General features: G+C 45.8%; 3 protein-coding genes across 3 annotated transcripts in view; all 3 read left to right on the plus strand.

Annotated features, from left to right (window-relative positions):
• LOC127319773 (putative cysteine-rich receptor-like protein kinase 39) overlaps positions 1 to 26,270 on the plus strand; it is a 250,813-nt gene that overhangs the window by 209,183 nt on the left and 15,360 nt on the right. Inside the window, exon 9 of the mRNA XM_071819710.1 lies at positions 23,480 to 23,544. Within this exon, the coding sequence (XP_071675811.1) occupies positions 23,480 to 23,544 (65 nt within the window). The remainder of the gene's footprint in view (positions 1 to 23,479; positions 23,545 to 26,270) is intronic.
• LOC127321675 (probable coatomer subunit beta') overlaps positions 1 to 26,270 on the plus strand; it is a 195,511-nt gene that overhangs the window by 5,560 nt on the left and 163,681 nt on the right. The gene's annotated exons all lie outside the window — the stretch shown is intronic.
• Positions 19,458 to 23,289, plus strand: LOC127321676 (cysteine-rich receptor-like protein kinase 26). Its single transcript, XM_071820522.1, has 7 exons — positions 19,458 to 19,691; positions 20,878 to 21,034; positions 21,246 to 21,504; positions 21,598 to 21,826; positions 21,925 to 22,075; positions 22,150 to 22,320; positions 23,107 to 23,289. The coding sequence occupies exons 2-7, from the start codon at positions 20,918 to 20,920 to the stop codon at positions 23,287 to 23,289; spliced, it is 1,110 nt and encodes a 369-aa protein (XP_071676623.1). The 5' UTR covers positions 19,458 to 19,691; positions 20,878 to 20,917.

A 26,270-nucleotide genomic window follows, 5' to 3' on the forward strand; every position in this document is an offset into this window, starting at 1 on the left:
GAGGCACGGGCATTTTGCGAACCTGAAGGGTAAATCAGTTTGCCCTGCCTAGCTCATGATCATCGTCATCATCATCGGATTCTGATCGAACATCGTCGGCTTCTCCTGTCAGCGCGAACATTGTCGGCAGATCCTTCTGTGATGAACCCGAATAGATCGGATCTGAGAGGCGAACAGTACCTTGCGTGCCAACGCGGATGTCGAGGCTTCCGATCGCCAGATCCAACCACCGGCCAAACTTGTCGAAAGCTGGGAGAAGGGCTGGTGGGTGCGGAAAAAAATTGACCGATCCGAGGCTACCCGAAGTGGTCGAGTTGTTGCTTGGCAAAAGTGGCATTGAATCCATGCTTCCTTCGCCCAAGCACCCTACGGATGGCGCCAATTGAAGAGGGTTAACCTCGGCAATTCCCATAAGTATGGACTTTGGTTTTAGGATAGAGAGAGCGCTGGTGGTTCCATGGGTTTATCAGACAAATTAGGTATCTGAGGATAAAGAGATTGGAGGCTAAAATTGTCAAGATTTTACTGAAACTACGGTTTGCAATGATGCGTTGTATTACAAGAAATCTGGATCCCTCCGCGGTGGCTCCTCCTAGCCCTTATATAGGGAGCTCCCAGCTGCGTCCAACTGAAAGAAGCCTCCTACACCAGCAGCCTGCAAAAGAAGGTTTCATCCTCCAATGATTCCCGGAAGCCTCCGCGAAAGCGGAAATCACTATTTTCTATGAAGAGGAGGATTTCGGGCAGAGTCCAAAGAGAATATATATGTTTGGCCAGAGTCTCTGTCCCACAAACTGCGGCATGCCCGCTGGAGATGGGCCTCGCGCCGTTGTCTCTCTCCGGGTCAAATATGTGCGGGGCCGCTTCATGTCTGGGCGGTTGGATCTCTCATTGGTACCACCTTGGATGTTGATCTGGTCACTATGTGCAGCCGTGGCATTGTTCGTATTCTGGTTGGAATGTTGAATTCCAAGGTTCTGGACAAAAGGGCGGATGCTTCAGGGCTTTATTTTGGCGCTGCTTGTGTTGTTAAACTTAAGGCTTTTGATTTCTTTTTCCGGCGAGAGGCTGCGGACTTTGTTCCAGATCCTAGGTTCACTCCTTATTTTTGGCGCAGAAAGGGCGATGATCTTGATGATGAGGATATGGGAAAGGATGATTCCTCGGGGGGCGTGTTTGGGCAGTTTGATTTGCCCGGGACACAAGCAACAAACATGGAGGTGGATGGGAATGCTGCTAGCTCTTCAGATCGGGGTAAAACGGTGTCCTCCTCCAACCATGATGGCAAGTCTGTATCTCTTTCTCATGGTGCGGGTATGGCGATCACTCCTTATAATGCGAACCCAAGAACACCACGCGGGATTGCGATTGTGGAGAGGGTGCGTAGGTTGTCACCACAGTTGGTTCGTGCTACGGTGGAGGTTCAAATTGGCGAAGAGGTTGTTGTTCACCACGCAGGAAGTGCGGAGAGGGATGTGCGCGTGGGCGACACTGAGGTTGTTGTATGCGTCAGCGAAGTACTAGGGGAGGCTGCTTGTGCAGGTGACATGTTTGCGGAGGCAGGCGTGGATAGCGCGATGGCTGCCGCTGCCTTGGCTACTAGAACTGCTGTGGGACCGCAGCTGGGACGCACTGCTCCTGCTGCTCCTAGCGTTGGGGAGGCGGGAGGCTGGGCACGCGGGTGGCGTGCTGGTGGCTGACAGGGGTGTGTATGTTTCTTCGCCGCCTACCGGGGTGGTGATAGGGGTGGCTGCTACACCGCCGATGCCTATCCCTGTTGCCACCGTGGTTTCGACACCGTCTTCGTTTGTGGAGGAGGTAGGGGTGGATGATGGTTTGTCAGAGTCTACCCCTCCTCCCACTGTGGGCGCGGCCGCGGGGTCGGGTGCTACATCACCTCCACCGACCCGGCTGCATCTTCTTCACCGACCCCGGCTACGACTCCTTCACCGACTCCGGCTGCTGCACCTTCGGCAGCCCCGGTGACATAGGCATCCCAAATGGGCCTGCCGAAGATAGTACCCGGGGTTTGTTGAAGGCCCGTTACCCGAAGAATAAAAAGACTCGGAAGCCCAAGATAGTATTAAGGAAAGCTAGAGTTGTAATAGAAAGTCTTATTTGTAATCTTACGGGATGAGTTAGAAACCTTCCCGGACTTTGTAACTTGTACAGCACGAATCCCTCGGCTCCGCCTCCTATATAAGGGGGAGTCGAGGGACGCAGAGAGGATCGAATCATTGTTTACAAACCCTAGTTTTCATATTCGTCGAGTACTTTTCGGCTGAAACCTTCGAGATCTACTTGCCCTCTACATCCAACTAAAACCCAAGCCTACAATCTGTAGGCATTGACAAGTTAATCCCTTGTCAATTGGCGCCGTCTGTGGGATTTAGAGGTTGCAAGGAGCTGATCTCGATGGCACGTCCAGAATCATCGACTTCGTCGGTAGCAAGCAATACGATGGATCGAGGTAAACAGGAAAAAACTGATCTAGTCGATTTTATTCCTCACCCGCCCTCCCGTTTGGATGCATGTGCATATCTGGAGGATCCCATCGTCATGACGTTCGGAGAATTCCGATTCAGCGTCAATAAGGAAGGATCTTATCGTCTCGAAGTTCCGATCTCGTCGGAATTTTCAGCGACCGATTCTGATTTCTCGACAAGTGATGAAAAGTTTTCGTCGCCTCGTTTTATCGACACCAAGGCAAGCGAGAAGCTCGCCAAGATCTTCAGCGACACATCCTTTGGGTCGACTGCGGACTCCTTTATAAGCAGCGACTCCAATAGCTTCATCGACAAATCTGTCGCCTTTGGAAAGGTCTTCACCAATCTTAATGATGGTGTCACCAATCCTGATAAACATCAAAAATATCATCAAGTCTATGCAATCGAGGAGACAAGTCGAGCAGAACCAGAGACGTCAGAGGCTTTCGACAATTTGGGAAATCCATACGTCGATCCCGCTGATCTTAGAAGAGGCTTAGGCACCAAATATGTCGGGACCTCACCTCGCGAAAGAGTACAACTCCCGCAAGCAGCGTGGGATCGGGCTGCAAGAGCCATGGATGGCTCAGAACCAATGACTACTACCGCTACTGCCAAGGAATTACAAGCTTATCAATATAGACTTGCTCGTATGAGTAGGGAGCTAGAAAAACAGACAGCATCCTTGAACAGAAGAAAAGAAGCAGCATCCGCATCAAGCAGGCGTCGAGCGGACCTCAGTCGACAATCAGGAACTTCGGGAGATAGTCACAGAGAAGCCCGGAGGAGGGCAATATCTCGACTGCAAAATATACCTGAAGCAGAGAGAGGCAACATAATTCAAAATCTCGACATGTCCTTCTTGTCGATTGATACAAGGGGAAACATCATCCCGAAAACGCCTGAAGCAGGATACATGGCAATGCAAGCTTACATCCTTGCGTCCAGACCACCCCCTGGAGACCCGAGAGAACCATTATTTAATATGGCAATGGCTGGAGTTGGAGTCATGGGAGCAGCATTCACAGCTACACCTCCCGAAGGAACTGCAAGGCAAAATAGTCCACGACCTACTGCTGCAGTGCAAGACCCACCAAGTGGGGCAAGAGATACAGCAGCTCAAGCAAGGGTAGACAGAGCGCGGCAAGAAAGAAGAGAACATCGGCATTCACCAGAAGTTGCCGATGAAGATCTGTGCGGGCTTCCGTGCTTTACGAGACGAGTCCGAAAAACTCGAGTACCAAAAGGGTTTAAGATACCCGAGAATTTCAAAAAATTCGACGGTCTGCAGGATCCCGAGGATTGGCTCGTCGACTATCTCGAGATGGTGAAACTGGTAGGAGGAACCAGAGCAACAGCCATGCAAAGTATCCAAGTCCACCTGAGTGGTGCCGCGAGATCCTGGATAAAGAAACTCCCCCTAGGTTCCATCGACAGCTGGGATAGTTTTGAAGATATTTTCGTGAGAAATTTCCGATCTACCTGCAAGAAACCTGCGTCATTGGAGGAGTTAAGGGCGTGCCGACAGAAACACGACGAGTCGATGAGAAAATATATACAGAGATGGAACATTATCAAAAACTCGGCAGAAGATATATCTGACGAGAGGGCAATCGACGCGTTCGTGGCAGGAATTCGACGAGCAGATTTTGTCGAGGACCTAGGAAGAACCAACCCAAGAACAATATCAGCACTGATGGAGATAGCCAACAAGTGGGCAGATGGAGAAGACGCAATATATAACAAGCGACACAGGTCGCCAGAAGAGGACCGCGGTCGAAATTTTCAAAATAGAAGGCGATTTTCCCGCCAGTTCTACAACAACGACGCTCCCGGCCACATATCAGCTGGTTTCCGAGGAAATTCTGGAGGAAATAGTCGAGATGACTACCAAAAGAGTAATGAGCAACAAGGTGACAATAGAGGTGACTCTCGCGGTCACAGGCAAAATAGTGGACCAAGGTTTCAAAGACCTTATGTGTCCCCCGAGGAGATGATGAATGGACCATGTCAGATGCACTTTTTTCTCGATAACAATGGAAGGAGACAATCAGGACATCTCCAAAAAGACTGCCGCAACTTTCAGGCAATGCTGCGAGCCGCAGGAATTGCAAATGCCCAAGCAACGAATAGAAGTCATCAGGGACCAAGGAGCGAGATACATCTCCCACCTCCTCCCGCAATTACAGATGAAAATCGGCACCAGCTCAGAATAGCGGCAGCACCACAACCACCCCCGTATGTTGATCCTAATTCTAATGGCGCAGTCTTGATGATTCAGAAAGCCAGACCATCTAACAGAGCGCAGAAAGTAATTTCGCGGCAAGTATTCATGGCAGAAAAGATGCCTCCACCAACAGTCGACTACCTAAATTGGTCGGGGCAAGATATCGGCTTCACAATTGCAGATCACCTGCAGCAGGTTCCTCGACCTGGGCAATCCGCACTCATCTTACCCGCGATAATTGCGGCTTCGACGTGTCGAGAGTTTTCATAGATGGCGGCAGCAGCTTGAACCTCATGTACGCATATACATTAAGGAAGATGAACATATCCCTAGCAAATTTAGCACCAACCGACACACGCTTCCATGGGATCACGCCAGAGAAACCAAGTTATCCGCTGGGCAAGATCAACCTCGACGTACGGTTTGGGACCCGAAAACTACGGGATAGAGAAATTGGAGTTTGAAGTCGTGGATTTCCCGTCGCGATATCATGCTTTGTTGGGACGACCAGCGTATGCTAGGTTTATGGCGGTACCTCATTACACGTATTTACTGTGGAGGCTGCCTGGACCCAAAGGACCAATCACAGTCAAAGGAAGCTTCGCGTTAGCTGACAAGTGCGACAGAGATTTTCATCAATTATCAGAAACCTTCGGGATGCAAGCAGAATATACGGCACCAAGGCATACTGATTATGACGTTTTGCCAGACACAGGGAGGCCGCTCAGGGAGCCAACTTTCAACACTGCTAAGGATTCAAAAGAGGTGCAGATCCACCCGACGGACCCCAAGAAAACGACATCCATTGCAACAAACATGGATATCGCATAGGAAAGCGCGCTCGTCGAGTTCCTCCGTGAGCACTGGAAAATCTTCGCATGGTGTCCAGCTGACATGCCAGGAGTACCCAGGGAACTTGCCGAGCACCACCTCAATTTGGATCTTCTCGCGAGACCAATCAAACAACCTTTGCGGCGTTTTTCGGAACCAAACCGCAAAGCTATGCTATCAGAAATAGATCGACTCAAAGATGCTGGTTTTATCAAAGAGATATCTACAGAAGCCACGTGGGTAGCTAACCCAGTGATGGTGCCGAAGAAACACACGACAGTCCTTCGCATGTGCGTCGACTTTACGTGTCTCAATAAACATTGTCCTAAGGATCACTTTCCCCTCCCAAGGATCGATCAAATCATCGACTCCACGGCAGGATGCGAACGTCTTTCCTTCCTGGATGCATACTCTGGTTATAACCAGATCAGATTGAAAGAAGACGACGAAGCCAAAACAGCGTTCATCACACCGTATGGCGTATTCTGTTATAAAACAATGCCCTTCGGGTTGAAAAACGCGGGAGCAACATATCAACGGATGATGCAGAAGTGCTTGGCAACACAGATTGGGAAAAATGTGCAAGTATACATCGACGACGTCGTCATCACATCAAAAAAGGGGGCAACATTAATTGAGGACTTGAAGGAAACCTTCGACAACCTCGACAAATTCTGCCTCAAGCTCAACCCGACGAAATGCTCTTTTGGCGTCCCAGCAGGAGAACTTCTTGGGTTCTTAGTTTCAGCAAGAGGGATTGAAGCAAATCCCGACAAAATACAAGCCATCGTAACGATGAGGAAGCCAACCAAGCTAAAAGAAATACAGCAATTAACTGGGCGAGTCGCAGCTTTGAGCAGATTTGTCGCCAGGTTGGGAGAAAAAGCACTACCGTTCTACGCCTTGATAAAACAAGGGGAGAAATTCCAGTGGAACGAAGAAGCCGATAGAGCTTTCGAGGATCTGAAACGCAAAATCTCGACACCACCAGTCCTGGTAGCGCCAAAGGAAAAGGAACCTCTCATGTTGTACATCGCAGCCACACCCCAAGTGGTTAGCACGGTGCTAGTTGTCGAAAGAGAAGAAGAAGGAAAACTCCATGGAGTGCAAAGGCCGGTATATTTCATTAGTGAAGTTTTATCGCCTTCCAAACAGCGGTACCCACAGTACCAGAAACTAGCATATGGAGTGATTACAACAGCAAGAAAGTTGTGCCACTATTTTTCGGCACACCCGATAATAGTAGTCAATGAAGCACCTCTTTCAAATATACTGAACAATCCAGAAGCTACAGGGCGTGTCTCCCTTTGGGGAATAGAACTTTCCCCTCGGGACATCACGTATGAAAAAAGAAAGGCAATCAAGTCGCAAGTTTTGCCAGACTTCATCGCAGAATGGATGGAGCTGCAAAACACGGGACCCCCAGATTTGTCGAGAACTTGGACCATGAACTTCGACGGATCCAAGAGAGTAGAAGGAGCTGGCGCAGGAGTGATACTGATATCACCTGAAGGCGACAAGTTAAAATATGTCCTACGGATGACGTTCCCAAACGCATCCAACAATGAAGCAGAATACGAAGCCCTCATACACGGGATGAGGATGGCGAAAGCTTGCGGTGCAACTCGACTAAAAATCTTTGGCGACTCACAATTGGTGGCTCAGCAAGTTATGAACCAATGTGATGCAGTCAATGATAGCATGATAGCATACAAGGAGATGTACAATGAGCTTGAGAAGTTGTTTGATGGATGCGAGGTAAATCACATCAGTAGATTGAGCAACGATGAGGCTGACGTCCTCGCAAACATCGGGTCACAGTGCCTTGCAATCCCACCAGGCGTATTTTGGGAAGAAATAACGGAGAGATCAACGAAGCCGAAGAAGATGCAGAAAAAAGCAAAAAAAGAAAAAACTTCGGCGTCTCTTAAAGAAACCGTGGAGGACGAAGAAGACCAAGAACTTGTGATGATGGTAGAAGTCCCTTGGATGCAAGCGTACATATCGTATATCCTCAGAAAGGAAATACCCGACGACCCAGTTGAAGCAAGGAGAGTTATTCGACGATCCAAAGCTTTCACAGTGGTCAAAGGGGAGTTATATAAACGAAGTATTTCAGGCATCTTGCAAAGGTGTGTCACACCCGAAGAAGGAAGAATAATCCTAAAAGATGTGCATGAAGGAATATGTGGTCACCACGCAAGCAGTCGAGCTATTGCAGCCAAGGTTTTTCGGGCAGGATTCTACTGGTTGACAGCAATCGAGGATGCAAAAGAGATAGTACGAACTTGCGACGCGTGCCAGAGGTTTGCCGCAAAACCACACTCTCCGGCGGCAGAATTAATGCCAATACCATTGTCGTGGCCCTTCGCCCAATGGGGACTTGATATGGTGGGTAAATTGCACAAAGCTTCGCCAGGAGGATATGAATACCTGTTGGTGGCTGTCGACAAATTCACCAAGTGGATAGAAGCAAAGCCGATAAATTCACCAGATGCAGCATCCGCAATAAAGTTCGTGAAGGGCATCGTTTTTCGATTCGGAGTACCTCACAGCATCGTCACAGATAACGGCAGTAACTTTACTTCCAAGGAGTTCAAAGCATATTGTGCAGAAGTGGGCATCAAACTAAGTTTTGCGTCCGTCGCACATCCACAAACCAATGGTCAAGTCGAGAAAGCCAATGGCATTATCTGCAATGGTATCAAGAAGCGCTTGTTGGGACCATTGGAAAAAGCTCGACATACCTGGCCAGAGGAGTTGCCAAGTGTGTTGTGGAGTATTCGAACAACACCAAACACAGCGACGCAGGAGACGCCGTTTTTCCTGGTCCATGGAGCTGAAGCAGTACTGCCGATAGAAATAGAGCATGATGCTCCAAGAGTTACAGAATACAATGAAGAAACTTCGAGAAAGGCTTTAGAAGATGATGTCGACGCACTTGATGAAGCCAGAGATGAAGTCCTGTCACGAGTTACCAAATATCAATAGGACCTGAAAAACTACCACAGTCGACGTTTGCGGCCAAGATCTTTTCAGGTTGGAGATTTAGTTCTGCGACTCAATCAAGATCGTACTGAAAAACTCGAGTCGCCGTGGCTTGGACCTTACGTTGTCACAGAAGTAATCGAAGGAGGAGCATACAGGATCAAAGATAAGAAGACAGGGACTCCCGAGAAAAATCCCTGGAACGTAGCACAGCTAAGGCGTTTCTACGCTTAGTGCCGAAATATAGTCCTCCTTTGTAAAGCTACAATGTACTGAAACGCCCGCGAGTTATCAGACGCACTCTTTTCCTTTTTCGGGGCACCGAGTGGGGCCGGGAAAGGTTTTTAATGAGGCGGGCTCGCGGTGCTGCAATATAATAAAGATAGTGGAATTATATATTTCTCGACAGGCTCGGGGGCTTTTACCCAGAAGATGCAATATATATATTTCGCCTTGGTATAAAGTACCTCGCCAAATAAAAATACATCGCAAAATAGCAATCAACAGAAAAATATCAGGGTTCGCACCCGCAAAAATAGTGTGCAAATACAATTTATCTTGCCTTGGGATAACCTCGCATCGTAAAAAGAAAAAATACCGCCGTCACAACGCCCGGGGGCTTGGCATTGAAAAATAGAAGTATAACAAATTTACAATATAGATTATGTTTCCTGTACACAAGACACAATCCTTGGAGCAACAAAACTTCAAGAGTTACCCAATATATTATCTATCGTCAGCCGTTCATTATTTATAGCGCGAGTGCTATGTTCTGCATAACTGCCTTTCACGAAGAATTCAGCGTCTAGTCGAAGAAGTTCATCCATCATATCTTCGGCAACAGGAGTCACAACGTCATCATATTTGCTGAAGTTCCTTTTTCTCTTCGCCATCTTCGCCAGACATTTTGGAACAATTTGACTCACATCTAATTTCGGGTAGCAGATCTTTATCATGATCATGGCAAACCTTGCACCAGCAGCTAATTGGGCTCGCACAAACCCATGGATCCGAGGAGCATCTCGAAATTTTTCCATCAGAGCGGGAAGCGTCTCTGGCATCTTATTCCGTGGAAACATGGTCCCGTAAACTAACGACAAGGTCCTCGTACAAAAGTCGAGAAACTCGCGGACCTGCAGCGCACGATCTTGAAATCTGACGATTTCGCGAGTCCGTTCAGGTGTGCCCCAAAAACTTGAACCATGATTGCGTGCAAGCCTCAGAAGAGCATTGGAACGAGCTTCAACACGTTCATCTTCCGTGGCAGCATTCAAAAAGGCACCTATCTCAACAAAATTAGTGGACAACAAGAAGACAAGGGAAAAAGAAAGGTAAAGAGAGACAAAGACATCGAAGCACACCTGCCATATCCAGGCTAGCATCTGTTAGCAGTTGAAGCATAAAATTTTCTCGAGACGTAGCTGCAGCAGCTTCAGCAATGGCGGCATCCTTTTCAGCTATAGCATCTTGAGCTTGTTGGAGTGCTACCTTTTCCCTCTCGGAGGATTTCCGAGACTGTTCCATAAGCATAAGTGACTGCTTCTTCATGGATTGGAGTTGTTGTTGAAGTTCCTTCAAATCTTCTGCCGAAGTCTTATTTACAGAATCTTCGACAAAAGTAACAGCGACAGGGGTTTTCTTCAAAAGAGGCGAAGGGAAAACCTCGGAAGGACCAGCAGTTGACGTATAGTTGTCAAAAATTAACTGGAAAAAAGAGAAATTTCGACATCAATCATTGAGCAAAGATAGATTTTCATTCATTCTCATAATATATACATGTCTGTTACAAAAGATGGACCTCTAGAGACCTACTGAAGCAATCATCGCCAAGAACATTATGGCAACAATGCCAAAAGAAGGAGGTAAGCTAAAAAGGAAAAAACAAAGGGGCATTCAACTAGACCTCCGGCTTTGATGAGCTAGGAGTCGAAGATGGCTTGATCCCGAGATAAGACAGGATTTTCTTCTTGTTGGGCTTCGCTGCCTTGATCAACGATCGCCATTTTTGCTGTTCTATCTGCTCCGTGTCGCCTACTTTCGCCCAGTCGATAGTTTGCTGACTATCAGCAACCAAGGCAACAGTATTTTCAACAGCGACCTTCATATTTTCCTGGCGCATCTTCAGCCCAAGATCTTCTGGTGGATTAAAGCATTTAGCCAGAGCAAGGAAAGTTGCAGGCTCCTCTTTCTTCGGGAAGAAGTATGAAAAGAGTCGCGACAACCCTGCTTTAGCAAGTTCAATGCCATCGCGTGCTTTTGTTCCATGAAATTCAAGGAATGAAACGGCGTCAAGGAGAGGATCATTGTCGGGATCTTCAAGTTCAAATTCTTGAGCCGTTCTATCTGCCAAGATAAAAACTTAGTGAGCAACAAATGATTGAAGAAAAAGAAAGTCCAAAGGATATGAAGTGGTTCAAATACTTACTGACAAAGCGACGATTTTGCGTCCTTATGCGCTTAAGGACAGCTTCCTCGCGAGCAGATTGTGCAGCTATATGCTCGCTCAGCGAAGTCTCGGCATCGTGAAGTCTCTTCCTAAGATCTTCGACACCAGCAGCATCAGTCTTGGCCTTGTCAGCCTCTGCTCGAGCTTCAATAGCATCTGACTCAGCCTTCTTACGAGCCTCTTCACTTTGCTCTAATTTCGAGCAAGTATGTTGGCACGCTCGTTGGCTTCCGCCAGTTTTTCTGTCAAGAAAGTTAAACATAGTTAAAAATATCGACAACAAAGGAGCAAGAGAGCAGCGGCAAAAAGAAGAAGCAAGGCATTACCTTCAGTCTTACTAGCATATTCACGGTACCCAATAAATTGGGCACCGATGCGAATAAGATCTTTGATCATAGGCTGATAAAAAAGGACAAAGGAAAAATGTCGGTATGAGAAAAATAGGATGGCACATAGAAGTAAACAGAGAAAACAGAGACAGTGACAAGAAAATTAAGAACTTACATCATCCAAGAGAGGATCAGAAGAGCTACTCAATTGGAGAGTAGGCTCCGGGACTGTTTCAGTCCTTGCCCTTTTTGGTGAAGGGACTCGGGGGCTTGAAGGAGGAGTAGAAGCGCCGACGTTTTGTTGAGGAGGCGAGGATTCTTCTCCTTCAACTGGCGGCTCAGAAACAACTAGAGTATGTGACGTACTCGTTCGAGCAGTCACATCCAAAGTTGGCGTTTCTTCCTCATCATCACTGTGGTAAAAGGGTGGTAGCATAAAAAGCAAGACAGACAAAATTCTTCGACTATAAAAAAAAAAGAGAGAGAGGGAACTTACGAACTGATGAGGTTCTCAAGGTATGGGTCATAAGCTGCCTTCTGCGGTGAAGGAGCAGCTTCTTCGGGCTTGGAGGTCCCGGTATCTTCGACATCACTCCTTTTCTTTTTGTTCTTTGGAGAAACAGCAGGAGGAGGAGATTGCGCTGATGCAGTGCCTTCAGAGGCAGCATCCTTTTCAACAGATCCCGCAGATTTTCGAGAATCTACGGGTTCATTCACAAAAGAGGGAGCTTCTTGATTGTCGTCAGTGACAATGGCCCTTTCTTCGACTTCTCCACCTTCAGGAAGAGGAGGAAGCGAGACAAGCTTTGGATGATTCTGTGCAAAATAAAACAGGGAAAGATGTCAGAAAAGAAGTCACAAAAAAGATAGCAAAGCAATAGCAAGACAATAGACAAAGATTACCTTGGGAAGTGGATTGGCGGCGCTGAATGGTGTCACACGACAAGAAGAAGGGACAGCATCTTTTTTGCTGAGGGAGGAAATTTTTCGGACAAGCTTTTCCAAGTCCTTAACTTCCAAATCCGCTGACAGCCGATCTACGTCTTCGTCGCCAGTATACTTCCAGAGAGGAAATTTGCGAGCCTGAAGAGGCTGCACTCTACTCTTAAGAAAATACACTGTAATCTGGATACCTGACAATTCTTTGCCGCGAGTATTTTGCAACTCATGGATGCGGGTCATTAAGGCCTCTGTCGAAGCTCTTTCTTCTTCGGTGGCCTCTGCATCCCAGGAACGGCGACGAAGAATTTTCTCGGCACCATCAAACGGAGGAATGTTGTCCTCCGCACATCCATGATTTTCCTCCTGAATGTACAACCACTTCTTGCGCCACCCTTGAACGGAGTCAGGAAGCTTGACATCGAAGTAGTCAACAGTGGGACGAACAGAAATTACAACGCCGCCTATATTATAGGCGACATTGGGCGAGCCATTACGGCGGCAGAAGAAAATGCGCTTCCATAACGCCCAGTTAGGCTGGACGCCAAGGAAGGCTTCGCAAAGAGTGATAAAAATGGAGATGTGAAGAATGGAGTTTGGCGTGAGATGATGAAGTTGCAAACCATAGACAAAAAGCAGTCCACGGAGAAAAGGATGAATGGGGGCGGACAGACCGCGGATGAGGTGATCGACAAAACTTACCCGGTACCCCATTGGAGGGGTTGGGTAGCTTTCCTCACTGGGGAAGCACAATGCTTTGGGTTTCTTGCTAATCCCCAGCTTCTTGAGCATGTTGATGTCTTGAGTGGAAATCTTCGACCTTTCCCACTCCGCCGCCCCAAGATCCACGGTGGCCATGGAAGATTCCGGCGTGCTGTGCCTTGTCAATCGACGCGGTGGCATCAACAATGGCGCAGGATTTGCAGTTTGGAAGCGAGGAGCTTGAGAGGTTGTGGATCGCAGGAGAAAATTTGCAGATGAGAGAATGAAGGCGGCGCGAGCGGAAGCGCTCAAGGAGGAAGAAGATGATCTTATGTAGGGGTGCGGTGAAACGACGAACCGTTGGATAAGAAAAATGTGTGCCAGATGATAGCCACGTGGTAGCAAGGGTAAAAAGTAATTTAACATTGGGGAAATTGCGGTGCGTGCGCCAGAAAAAACGGAGGACGTGTGTCCCCCACTTGCACGACGTGTCAGTATAATGGATCAATTGGGCCCGCAAGGCAGCAGGAGAGAAACTTCTCGCGATTTTTGGACTTATAATCGTGGCTATCGTCAGTAATAACGTCACCTTGGCAGAAAGAAAAGTTCGACTTGACAGCTGCATCAAAAGGCGACAAGCAAAAATATCGGAGAGCCTTTGATCAAATACAAAAGTTTTTGGCCAAATGCTCGGGGGCTACTTCGGAAAAATCAAGAAAGACAAAATAGAAATGATGTGAGCCTATGATCAAATACAAATATTTGTTCATAGCCTCGGGGGCTACTCCCATCGGGAGCGCTGTTCGCGCACCCGAGAAATTATAAAACTTCGGCAAAGAAAGAGAATATGGCGGCATAAGGCGTGGAGCCTACAACCAAGCACAAGTTCTTGGCTGTGGCCTCGGGGGCTACTCCCATCGGGAACGCTGTTCGCGTGCCCGATGAATTTACAGAAAAAAAAAAGAGAAGAAAGAGGAAGCAAATATATTTCGAGTTATACAAATAACTCTGCATATACTCCCATCGGGAAAACAATATAAGTCATCCGTTGACTCAATAAAATGTGCTATTCCAACAGCCGAATAAGCACTCGACAATATATTCTCAGAGCGCCGAAGTCGCGAAAAAATCTCTGAATGCCGCAATATTTGCGAAGGTAAGACCCCAGATCCGTTCTGTGCGGCGTGGCGCCGTCTCTGACGTCGGTTTGCTACTTTTATCCGTATCAACAGATACGAAGAAAAATCCTAACGGACGCGTTAGGTACCCGATAAATATGACTGGGACTCGACAGAATGGTAAGACCTTAAGCGGCACCTGTCGAAGTTTACACCAGTATCCCGAGATCATGTCCAGGGACGTGATTTTGAAGTAGGTTTTTGCGGATTGCCACTAGAGCAGTTAACTAGTACCTGATCCGTCAGATGAACTAGCCCCAATTACCATTATCCCTGTACAATATAGAAATTTATATAAAGAAATACAGAAAAGTGTAAGTTGTCGAGTAAAAATAAGCAGTGGAGATTTTCCCTGACTCTGCGATTCAAGCAAAATCTCGGGGGCTACTGACATAGGCATCCCAAATGGGCCTGCCGAAGATAGTACCCGGGGTTTGTTGAAGGCCCTTTACCCGAAGAATAAAAAGACTCGGAAGCCCAAGATAGTATTAAGGAAAGCTAGAGTTGTAATAGAAAGTCTTATTTGTAATCTTACGGGATGAGTTAGAAACCTTCCCGGACTTTGTAACTTGTACAGCACGAATCCCTCGGCTCCGCCTCCTATATAAGGGGGAGTCGAGGGACGCAGAGAGGATCGAATCATTGTTTACAAACCCTAGTTTTCATATTCGTCGAGTACTTTTCGGCTGAAACCTTCGAGATCTACTTGCCCTCTACATCCAACTAAAACCCAAGTCTACAATCTGTAGGCATTGACAAGTTAATCCCTTGTCACCCGGGGACAGAGGATGCGCTCTCACCACCCTCCACGCCTCTGCCGAGGGCATCGGAGACGGGGGGTGGCAACTCTTCTGTACGCCGGAGCGGGAGGTTCGGACTCACTGCGGATGGGGGGTCTGCCACGGATGAGGACACCATGAGGAAGGCGATGCGTCGTAAAGCGGTGCAAAACTTGGACTCTCCTAGTATACATAGTTCATCTAAGTCTTTTCTTTCTTTTTCGTCTCCGGTTATATCCTCTAAGCTCAATAGTTTAGGCATTAATCTGGGTAGTAATAAAAAGGAAGTTTGTGTTTCGACTAGAGTCTTGAGGCATATGGAATTTGACCGTACTACGGTTATTCCTAAAACTTCGACCGTGTTGGACTACACCTATTTGGATGAGGATGAAGTGATTGCCACATCAGATGGTCAGCTTCTTTCTCACCTTGTGGGTGAAGTGTCGGAGGTGGGTTTGGATGAGGAAGACGTCTACTCTTTATATGATTTAAAGGCATCTCACCGGAAATCCAAATCTTCCTCTAACAAAAAGCTGCGGAAACGGTCAAAAATTTCCAAATCTCCCATTGTTTCCCAATGAATGGCATGTTTGCGAATAGCAGAGGTCTTGGTGACTTGGCTAAACATTTGCATTTTGCTGATTGCATTAGGGATCATAATTTGGATTTTTTGGCTATTTCTGAGACGGGTAGACGGGATTTCTCGCAAAGTCTACTTAACCGTATATCCGGTGGTATTGACTTTACGTGGATATCTAGTCCACCCCGTGGTAGATCCGGGGGTATCTTACTCGGTGTCAGATCAGACACGATGGAGGTGTTAGCTCATTCAATTGGGGAATTCCACATTAAATTCCACATTAGAAATCGAGCTGACAACTACATTTGGAGTCTTGTCGCCGTGTACGGTGCTGCCCAGGAGGATTCCAAGGCTGCCTTCCTTCGTGAATTGGTTAATCTCGCAAAGGATAACCCGCACCCTAAGCTCATAGGGGGGATTTCAATTTGATGAGATTTCCATTCGAGAAGAGTAGAGGAAGGTTTGACAATCATTGGCCCTTTCTATTCAACGCATTCATTGACAGCATGGATTTACGAGAGGTGTCAATGGTTGGAGGACAATTTACTTGGGAAAATAGTGTTCCAGAACCTACATACGAGAAACTAGATCGTGTACTGATGGACAACGACTGGGAATTGAAATTTCCAATGGTCACAGTACGTGCTCTAGAACGTATTGTAGGTTTTTCGGATCATGCTCCCATCCTATTGACCACTGGAACACCTAGACCACCGTCTACCCGCCTGTTTAAGTTTGAACTCAGATGGCTACAACGGGAAGGTTTTCAGGATATGGTTAAAAGGATTTGGGAAAGACCTGTCGCACATGGCTCCCCGATACAGAGGTGGAACAATAAAATACGTGCCTTACGCAAACACATGTCTGGTTGGGCTCATCATACAACATGTTTACTTAAGAAAGAAAAGCAATGACTTACATCTATCATAGATGACCTCGAGTCTATTGCAGAAGTTTGTCTTTTATCCGCAGAGGAGATTGAGCTAAAAACCAATCCAATGCGGATATAGCAAAACTTCTGCGAGAAGAGGAGCTTAAATGGTACCAACGATCTAAAGCTCAATTTATTCTTGAAGGAGATTCGAATACAAGATACTTCCATTTGTTGCCAATGGCAGGCATAGGAAGAAACTCATTTGTTCTCTGGTACAAGAAGAAGGCACGATTGAAGGCCATGATCAGCTTAAGTCGTATATTACTAATTATTATGAAGGTTTGTTTGGCGCACCAGTGGAAGGAAACTTCTCTCTGGATGAGGCTAGAACAGATGATATTCCCCAAGTTTCTGATGAGGAAAATAACTTTCTTATTGCATCTTATTCTATGGACGAAATAAGAAATGCGGTTTTCCAAATGGAACACAACAAAGCCCCGGGCACTGATGGCTTCCCAGCTGAGTTTTATCAGTCTTTTTGCGATGTTATCAAGTCCGATCTTCTAGATTTGTTCGCTGATCTTCATGCTGGACAACTAGAGTTGTTTTGCCTAAACTTTGGTGAGGTCGTTTTACTGCCTAAGGTTAATGAAGCAGAAAGGATTCAACAATATCGTCCTATCTGCCTCCTTAATATTAGCTTTAAAATTTTCACTAAGGTTGCCACAATTAGGCTGAACACGGTGGCTGGCCATGTAGTTCGACCTTCACAAACTGCTTTTATGCAAGGGCGTAACATCCTGGATGGGGTGGTTGTCCTTCATGACACAGTTCACGAACTACATCGGAAAAAGTTGAATGGGTTTTTATTAAAAATTGACTTCGAAAAAACCTATGATAAGGTGAAGTGGTCTTTCTTGCAACAAAGTCTAAGAATGAAATGTTTTTCTGAAGAGTGGCGCGCTCTAATTCATAGTTTTGTCTTGGGGGGAAGTGTTGCTATTAAAGTCAATGACAATGTTGGTAAATACTTTCAAACCAAGAAGGGACTAAGACAAGGTGATCCATTATCGCCAATGCTATTTAATATAGTGGCGGATATGCTCGCTATCATGATTGAACGCGCAAAGTCTGAAGGCCAAATTGAAGGGGTTGTTCCCCATCTAGTGGATGGCGGATTGTCCATTCTTCAATATGCCGACGACATAATTTTTTTTATGGAACATGACATCGAAAAGGCAAGAAACCTGAAGTTAATTCTTTCAGCGTTCGAGCAATTATCGGGTCTGAAAATTAATTTCCATAAGAGCGAGTTGTTCTGTTTTGGCGAGGCCCAAGATCATGTTGCTTTGTATGCTGATTTATTTGGCTGCGGACAAGGCCAATTTCCTATCAACTACTTGGGAATACCGATACATTATCGGAGACTTACAAATGCGGAATGGAAATTGGTGGAGAAAAGGTTACAAATTATGTTATATAGTTGGAAAGGCAAATTACTATCCCTAGGCGGAAGATTAGTTCTTATCAATGCAGTACTAAGTAATATGGTACTGTATATGATATCTTTCTTCCAGCTACCTAAAGGAATCTTAAAACGATTGGATTATTTCCGATCAAGATTCTTCTCGCAGGGGGATAGTGAAAAGCGTAAATACCGTCTGGCTAGATGGAATGTGCTTTGCCGCCCTAAAGAGCATGGTGGTCTTGGTATTCAGGACCTCCAGGTTAAGAATAGGGCCCTACTTGGTAAATGGTTGTTCAAACTATTAACCGAAGATGGCATTTGGCAATCACTCCTAAGGAGGAAGTATATTGGCTCAAAGGCGTTATCCCAGGTCTATTGGAAGCCTGGGGATTCGCATTTCTGAGCTGGCCTTATGGCAACGAAGAGATTCTTCTTTCCATACGGAACTTTCTCTATTAGAGATAGGTCGGAAATTCGTTTCTGGGAGGATAAATGGCTAGGTAATGCCACACTTCGAGAACAATATCCGGCATTGTACAATATTGTGCGTCACAAGGGCGATACTATTGCTAAGGTGTTGGAAACTTTCCCACCGAATGTGGCGTTCAGAAGAAGCCTCATTGGACCCAGGCAGGATTCATGGAATCACTTGCTACATTGACTAGATTCGGTACATCTATCGCATGGGTCGGATGAGTTTCGCTGGAATCTTACTGGGAGTGGTTCATTCTCGGTGGCTTGTATGTACAATGCGCTAATTCAGCCGGATATTCCTGTTGATAATAATTCAAAAATTTGGAAGATCAAGATACCACTCAAAACAAAAGTGTTTACGTGGTATCTTCGTCGAGGAGTCATTCTCACCAAAGATAACCTTGCTAAACGTAATTGGCATGGAAGTAAGAAGTGTGTCTTTTGTCATCATGATTAGACTATAAAACACTTATTCTTTCAGTGTAAATTAGCTAGATCTATATGGTAGATAGGTTCTACCTTATACCCACCACGTAGTGTAGCGAATATTTTTGGCAACTAGCTCAATGGTGTGGATACCAGGTTTAAGCGTCTTATTAGGATGGGAGCGATTGCCGTCATTTGGTCGCTATGGCTATGTAGAAATGACAAGGTTTTTAACAATGTATCTTCTAATCTCATGCAGGTCATATACCGGTGCACGGCTACTCTACGTTCATGGTTGCCTCTTCAACGGGTGGAACATCGCAACCTCTTTATGGAGGTGTCTACACGATTGGAGGATACGGCGAGAGATATTTTTTCCCAACATGGGTGGCAGCGTGACGCCCGTCTAGGTCCTCCGGCTTAGACTTTATGTCCGTTTTGTATTCTCACAGTGTTTTACTTTCATATACACTTACTAGTTCGTGGTTGTAATAATTGTACTGTTACGGCTGTGTGCATCGTAGCTATGCAGAGGCCGGGTTCTTTGCTTCGAAAGTAATAGAGTGCCCTTTATCAAAAAAACAAGATGCCAAACAAGTTGCCCAATTAAGCAGAATTGACAAAAACAAGTGTGTGGTTTGGCATTGTTGTTCTTTTAGCCGTCTACCCTTCCTATTCGAAGAACTGATTGATTGGTCAATCATTGTTGCTCGTGATCCCATGGGAGAAGAGTCCAACAACATCAAGTGGCAGGGTGACAAGTCAGTAGCTGAAAGGAACTCCTAACCGAACCCGTACTGGCGTACTGCTGGATGGATCGGAACACGCCCAAGGACGTTGTACAGGGAGTAGGAGGAGCAGAACGCGGTGTGACTCCTTCTTAGCCCAAGACCGTTCGGCTCATTCAGCTCCCAACTCCCAAGGGCGTTGACGAACCATTGCTTCTTCCTGCAGCCATCTTCAGGTTCGCTCTCTTGCCATCCATCTCCTGCCTACAAGCTGTTTAGATCCATGCTTCTTTCATCTTACCAGATTCTTTCTAGTTTCTCAAGCAAATACGGAGTTTATTTTTTCATGAATTCTGGGGGAACCAAGCTGACGGTGCCCAGATTTTAGATCTGGCCTTTGATTAGTATCGTACGTGTGTGTGACTACCTCAAAGTCTCTCGTTTTTGCTTCTGGATGCCTTTCCATTACTGCATCACTCCCTGTTCTGGAAGCCGGCCGTATCTTGTTCATAATCTTACACTCTCTAATTAACTGCGAGTAATCAATGCAAACACGCCTAAATTAAACAGCAGAGGGGGAAAACGGGATTGTTGAGCTCAGTTGGTTTGCGCGCCTCCAAGCCTAAGGCGGAGGCAGACTTGTACCGCCGCATCCACAACGGCCACCGCGGTGGCGGTGGCCTCGCCGGAGAGCGACGTCTAATTCTCTCCGCCGTGATGATGCTGCACCGGTTGCCTCCTCGGGCATGGTTGCCGACTTTCCCTATAGCGGGACCTTGCGGCGGTGTCAAGGTTGAGGGTGTGCTTTGGGGGTCAACTAGAGAGGCGGGCGGGAACTTGATCGGCGGGCGGGAGAATGACGCGGTGAACAGGAGGGGGAATTTGGGGAATAGCTATAGGGGTTTGATGTGTGTGACGGGACTCACGGGCGGAATCCGATGTGAAGCGGAGCACCGGCGCGTCCGCTTCCCACCTCAACCGTAGGGGGCAACATAGGAATGCCAACTATTCTGTTGGGCTCCAAAACGACCGGACACTTTTGGGGCGTGCCGGTGTGGTGCAAAAACAGTGTCAGACCTCCATAGTGCAATTGAGGGTGCTATTGTGATCGCTCGTGGAGATACTCTAAAGAGAAGTTCTACTGTCCACCGTAAAAAAGGAAATCGGACATCCCAAACATGCACTTGTACTGTATTTTCCACATCGATTATACTTTTGGTCTACCAATTAGGTAAGCTATGCTAACTAATACAGCCTGTTCTTCCTGCTCAACTTTTGATCGATCTAGTGCTTCCACCTGCTTGTGTATATCTTTCTTTGGCCATTGCTAGATGTTTGGTTATAATTGTTTTTTCAAAACACGATCATTGGGGTGAACCATATTCTACATATGAAATGTAAACATTTATTTTCAGGTAACAGCTTCCTTTTTCATTTTCTACAAGAAAATTAAGGTAGTAACATGAACACCGCACCCGTCGCGCCAAAGCCTATGCCGCTTCATTTATTAGAAGAACTTACAAATCATTTCTCTCCGGACCGGAAACTTGGTGACGGCATGTATGGAGATGTTTACCTGGTACGATCTAAGTTCTCTAATGGTATTGTTAATGGCACCTTGCATACATTTCCTGCTGAACATTTTATGCCACGTATCAAACAAAAAAAAATTAAGATGTTGGTTGGTGCATATTCAAGCATGATTATATATGTACCATTGTCTCCTATATATATATGTGGAATATGCTACAAAATTAGTAAATTGACAGTGCATGTGAGATGTTCTATAGGGAGAGCATAAAAATGGAGAAAAGATTGCCGTGAAGGTGCTTAAAGAAGGTCTGGACCTTGACGATAAGGAATTTCAGAAGGAGTATCAAAACCTTGCAAATCTTCACCACAAAAATGTTGTCCGGTTAGTTGGATATTGCGATGAAACTAAGGGAGATTTTGTACCGTACAAGGATGGGATGGTTTTTGCTTATAAGATAAAAAGGATGCTTTGCTTCGATTATATGCACAATGGAAGCCTTGATAGTTTTATTTATGGTATGATGTGTGGTGCTTCACCTGTACATGACATAGTAAGTTAAGAAATAATTTGACGTATACTTTGAGGTTGATCTTTGTTTATTGTTGCAGATGAATTTAATGACCGTAATTGGTGTACACGCTATGCAATAATTAAGGGAATATGCGAGGGCTTGGAATACCTTCATGAGAAATTAAAACCTCCTATGTATCATTTAGATTTAAAACCAGCCAATATATTACTGGACGAGAACATGTCAGCAAAAATTGCAGATTTCGGCGTGTCAAGGTTGTTCTTAGAAGAAAAAACAAGAAAGACAGAAACTGTTCTAGGAACACGGTAAGCCGATATTTTCATGCGAACCTACATATTATGTACGATAAAATTTGCGTTGTCAGAATAGTATCACACATTAACATATATGATTTCTCGTCCAGTGGGTACATACCGCCAGAGTACATAAATGAAGGTCTGATCTCAACTAAGTTTGATATATTCCGTCTGGGTGTCGTGATCATAAAGATAATGACCGGACGAGAGGGCTACTTCAGAATTGCTGAAATGCCTTCTCAACAATTCATTGGGCTCGTAAGACAAAGTGCTGCCTTTTATCGATACTTATCTGTCACATTTATGAAATAAATGTTGTTTTAAATTGTTAGGTACATATGGACTGGATGAATAGGCTACAAGTGCTACCAGTGCACATATATTCTGTACAAGTAAGGAGATGCATCGAAATAGGTTTAAGTTGTGTGGAGGCTGATCGACACAAAAGGCCAAGTATTGGGTTAATCGTCAGTGCTCTTAATGAGACGGAATCTTGTGTCCAGGTGCGACCGCTAATGACAAGATTTATCTTTTTGTGCGATATCGGATAAACGTATACGCGATGATTTAATAGACCATATTGTCACCAACCTGCATGCAGTATTTGCATTTTTACTGTTGCTTTATGTCGTGTGAGTTATGTGTGATACTCTGTCATAACATTACTTTCTTATGCTCTTTAAAAATCAGTACCTTTTAATCACGTGTTTACAAAACCGTGACCACAATTGTAGTCATATCCACCACATAGTAAGAATCTGGCATAGTCGCAGCAGGAAGCTCCCCTTGTACGCAAACATTGCCACCGCTGCCATCTCCGATCCGGACCGTTCACTCGTTTCTCACAGGCCACGGAAACACATGGAGGGAAGAGCAGATCGACTGCATGAGAGCTTGGGAGGCGATGCCAGAGCTGCTTACCGCCGGCGTGTCCGGCGACGGATAGCAGTGGCCAGGTGAGTTGTGGCTTCGAGGAGGCGCAGATGATCGTGCGAGACTGCGAGGGGACATGTGGCGTATGCGTGAGAGATTGGATGCAGGATTAACGGGAAGTGGAACATATTAGGGGAAAAAACCGTGCGTAGTTGGTACCCTACACGTAATTAGCGGAAGTAGTAATAAATATGGAAGGAAGTGCGATGTCACTAGAGAGACGGTATCAAACATGGGCTAGGATCTAATGTTTCTGCTAAGTTTGTGACTTTATAAGCAGGTTAAGATTAGATATATGTTTGTTTTTGTGTGTGAGTGTTAAGTTAATTAACAGCTAATTTGGATTATTCTTGTAGCTGTGCCCTTGCATTACCATCGATGATATGCTGGATCTCCTGAAAGAAAAATTGATCTCTTATCAACTCCGCATAACTGACAACAGAAGTACGGCGCACTTAGTAACAATAACAACCGCTTGTGATCTGGATGTTGGTACTACGTCAAAATCCGAGGTCCGTTTTGCAAATCAACTAAGTTGACATGCTATATGTCTTAATTATCCGTGCATCATGATATTGTCTAATATTTATTCTTTGGTTCACGCTATTGTTCATTATCCGGCAGCCGGTCAGACCACGAATCAAGGTAACACAGATTTATTTCTCTCTTCTGTAATCCTTGCTTGTCCGGGCCTCTCGCGTGTTACTTTACACCACATTATTTGTTCAGATCATAGACTACGAGGAGGGTTTGAGCTGGGCGACTAGCATGGATGCGCATTCAACAAAGCCTTGGTAGGTTTATGATTATACCAATATTTATTCTACTATTTTCATGCCATCTAAGTAAATATTTGTGACACTCTAAAACCGGCACCATTACACCACATGTTAACAATTTAGGGACGTCTACCTACACGATGTGCACGTAAAAACATACACGTGACGCAGGTGGAAGTAAAACAAATGGTAGCATTACAACGAGTTCACAATAAAACTCACAAGAAACATATATGACAACAATGACTCCAACGAGCCAAAACATACAAATAGATACAATACAAAGATATAAATTATACATAATAAAGCCAAATACATTCAGGCACAGAGAAGAGTACAAATGAGACTAAGAGTCATGAAGATATTCAACTGCCGTGCATAAACGTGCTCAGGACGCCATCTGTGCACCGTAGGACGGCAACGGGTAAGGGATGAAGTGGGAGAGGTGCCTTGGCACGGGTCAAACCCCGGCGGATGCGCCTTCTCCCGGTTACCGCCGAGTGCCCCCGCATTGATCTCCGCCCAACGGCGAGGATCGATGCCAGGGAGGGGATCGAATCTGCCCATCGGCAGATTCGCCTATTGAGCTCCCGTTAGAGCCATGGCGGTTGTCGACGCCCACGTCGGCGCGGGAGAGCGCATCGTTGCGACCAGTGAGGGTCAACTGATAGCCGACACCTCGCCTACTCCAATCGGCGCCGCCGCTCTTCGGAGGTGGCGCGCCTCACAGTCGCGGATGGCGCCGACGCTCGATGCAGCCCGCCGGGGACTCATCTTCATCGCCGGAGGTGGCGGAGGCGGAGCGTCCATGGACAAAGCAGTTGATGGGATGTGAGGGGAGAAGAGGGGGTGGAAGTGTAGCAGTTACTGGAGCGAGGGGAGTTGGTAGGGGATAAAGTCTACATGAAAATTAAATCCTCTTTAATTTTCCTAACTTTTCATTGATTTGAGATAAAGTCTACATGAAAAAGATGCTCTTCGTCCTCGTCCTCGACATTATGATTCCATTCCCGTGACCGGTTCGTAGTTTTGTCCAGTGTTTTAAACTTTATTGTGTGTTCCCTTTGGAGTTTTTTGGACGAATTTTGTCAATTGTTTCACACACGGTCGACAATTTGAATTTTTCTTTGAGGAGTAGCTGCGCCTCACCATTTCACACAACTTTTGTGTTCAAATTTTTCGGTTTTGACATTCATGGACGAGTAGATCTACAACTACGTACGAGTACTAGGGAGATGTACATGTTTACCAATGTCAAAACGGAAAACTATGAAAACGAAAGTTGTGTGAAATGGTGAGGCGTAGCTACTCCTCGAAGGAAAATTCAAAAGGTCAAACATATGCGATGAATTTTACAAAATTCTTCGAAAATAGCTTGGAAAGGAGCACGGGATAGACATTCAAAAGCTTGACGAAACAAAAAACAAAAAAGCGGTCACGGGAATGGATTCCCAACATCAAGACGCATCTTTTCGTGTAGAGCTTATGTCAAATCGAACCACCGTTTTGTACATCGGAGAAAGACTAAAATGATCTAGATTATGCGTGCTGCCACCACTTTTTCGCTCGCCCGAGATTGCACGCCGTGAAATGGTAGAATCGAGTATGACTAACGGGTTAACTTTTAACCGTATCTAGCCTGCTTTAAGAAGTGTGTTGTGCAGAAAATATTTTTCTCCGTGTAATATAGGAAACGGGCTCGCGAGCAACCAATCATGTCCCTAATTAACAGCTTAACTGATGTTGCGGAAGTAGTCCAAGTGGTAACGTCGAGAGGTAGATGTTAGCGCCCACGCGTAGATCGCGGATGTCAGGGGAGAAGTAGTTGCCGATAATGAAGTAGTGATCTCGCCAAAAAGAAGATCGTAGGACTATCGGACACGGTCGCCGTAAAGAATAAAGGAAGGCAGTGAATGAAGACGAAGGCGGTGAACGATTTGCTCGTATGAAGGCGGTAAAGCGGCACGGCGCGAGCAAAGGCTGCGGCAGGGATCTGGCTGAACATAAGGGACCAAACAAGCAGGGACGGTAACGGTGAAGCTCCAGCTTGCTTCTGTTGTTGCCATGAGGAAATGGGAAGACGCCGTCGGTCACGACCGGCGAAACATAATTATTGGAGCGCGTTCGACCTGCGCGCAGCTCGACGTGAACAAGAGAAGGAGCATGCCGGCGGCAGATCGGAGAGGAACAAAGACACGCGGGGGGGCGATAAACCGAAGGGAAATTTGGAGGGGATTTTGAGGAATGAAGTGACAAAAAAATTCAGATCTGGGATTGAGGAAAGAGGAGAGGAAATTTGTATGATGTTGTGCTAGAGTTTGGAAAATAAAGACGGAGGTTAAAGGGGTAGGTGGATTTGGACTAGTTTTTTTTGGGTCAAAACTTTATCTATCATTTGACTGCTTTTATTTTATTTTATTTTAAACGAGAGAATATTTTTACGAATTAAAACAGACCTAATATTTTGTTTTAGTTCGCAGTAAAAACAGACCGGAAAACAAAGTTTAAGAAAGCAGGCTATGTTTCTTAGCGGCGATATTTTCTAGACACTAAGGAAGCTATAGCGGAGCTAAGTCTGTTAGCATTTTTCTACAAAACAAGAAAACTCGTAGAAAAATTAGACATCAAACATTCATATCATCTAAAAATCTGACAAGAAATTCAGTAATACAAACTTGTACTCAACAATCATGATGATTGTCAAAATAGAAGTAGTGCATAAATGCTTATTACACGAGTAG

Source organism: Lolium perenne, chromosome 5 (assembly GCF_019359855.2).
Source record: "Lolium perenne isolate Kyuss_39 chromosome 5, Kyuss_2.0, whole genome shotgun sequence".
Taxonomy (NCBI): Eukaryota; Viridiplantae; Streptophyta; class Magnoliopsida; order Poales; family Poaceae; genus Lolium; species Lolium perenne.

Excerpts from the sequence above, each read along its gene's own strand:
- LOC127321676 (XM_071820522.1), top strand. The coding sequence starts at position 20,918 with ATGAACACCGCACCCGTCGCGCCAAAGCCTATGCCGCTTCATTTATTA. Across the intron at positions 21,827-21,924 it reads GAAACTGTTCTAGGAACACG|TGGGTACATACCGCCAGAGT; the intron begins GTAAGCCGATAT and ends TTTCTCGTCCAG. Across the intron at positions 22,076-22,149 it reads CTCAACAATTCATTGGGCTC|GTACATATGGACTGGATGAA; the intron begins GTAAGACAAAGT and ends TTAAATTGTTAG.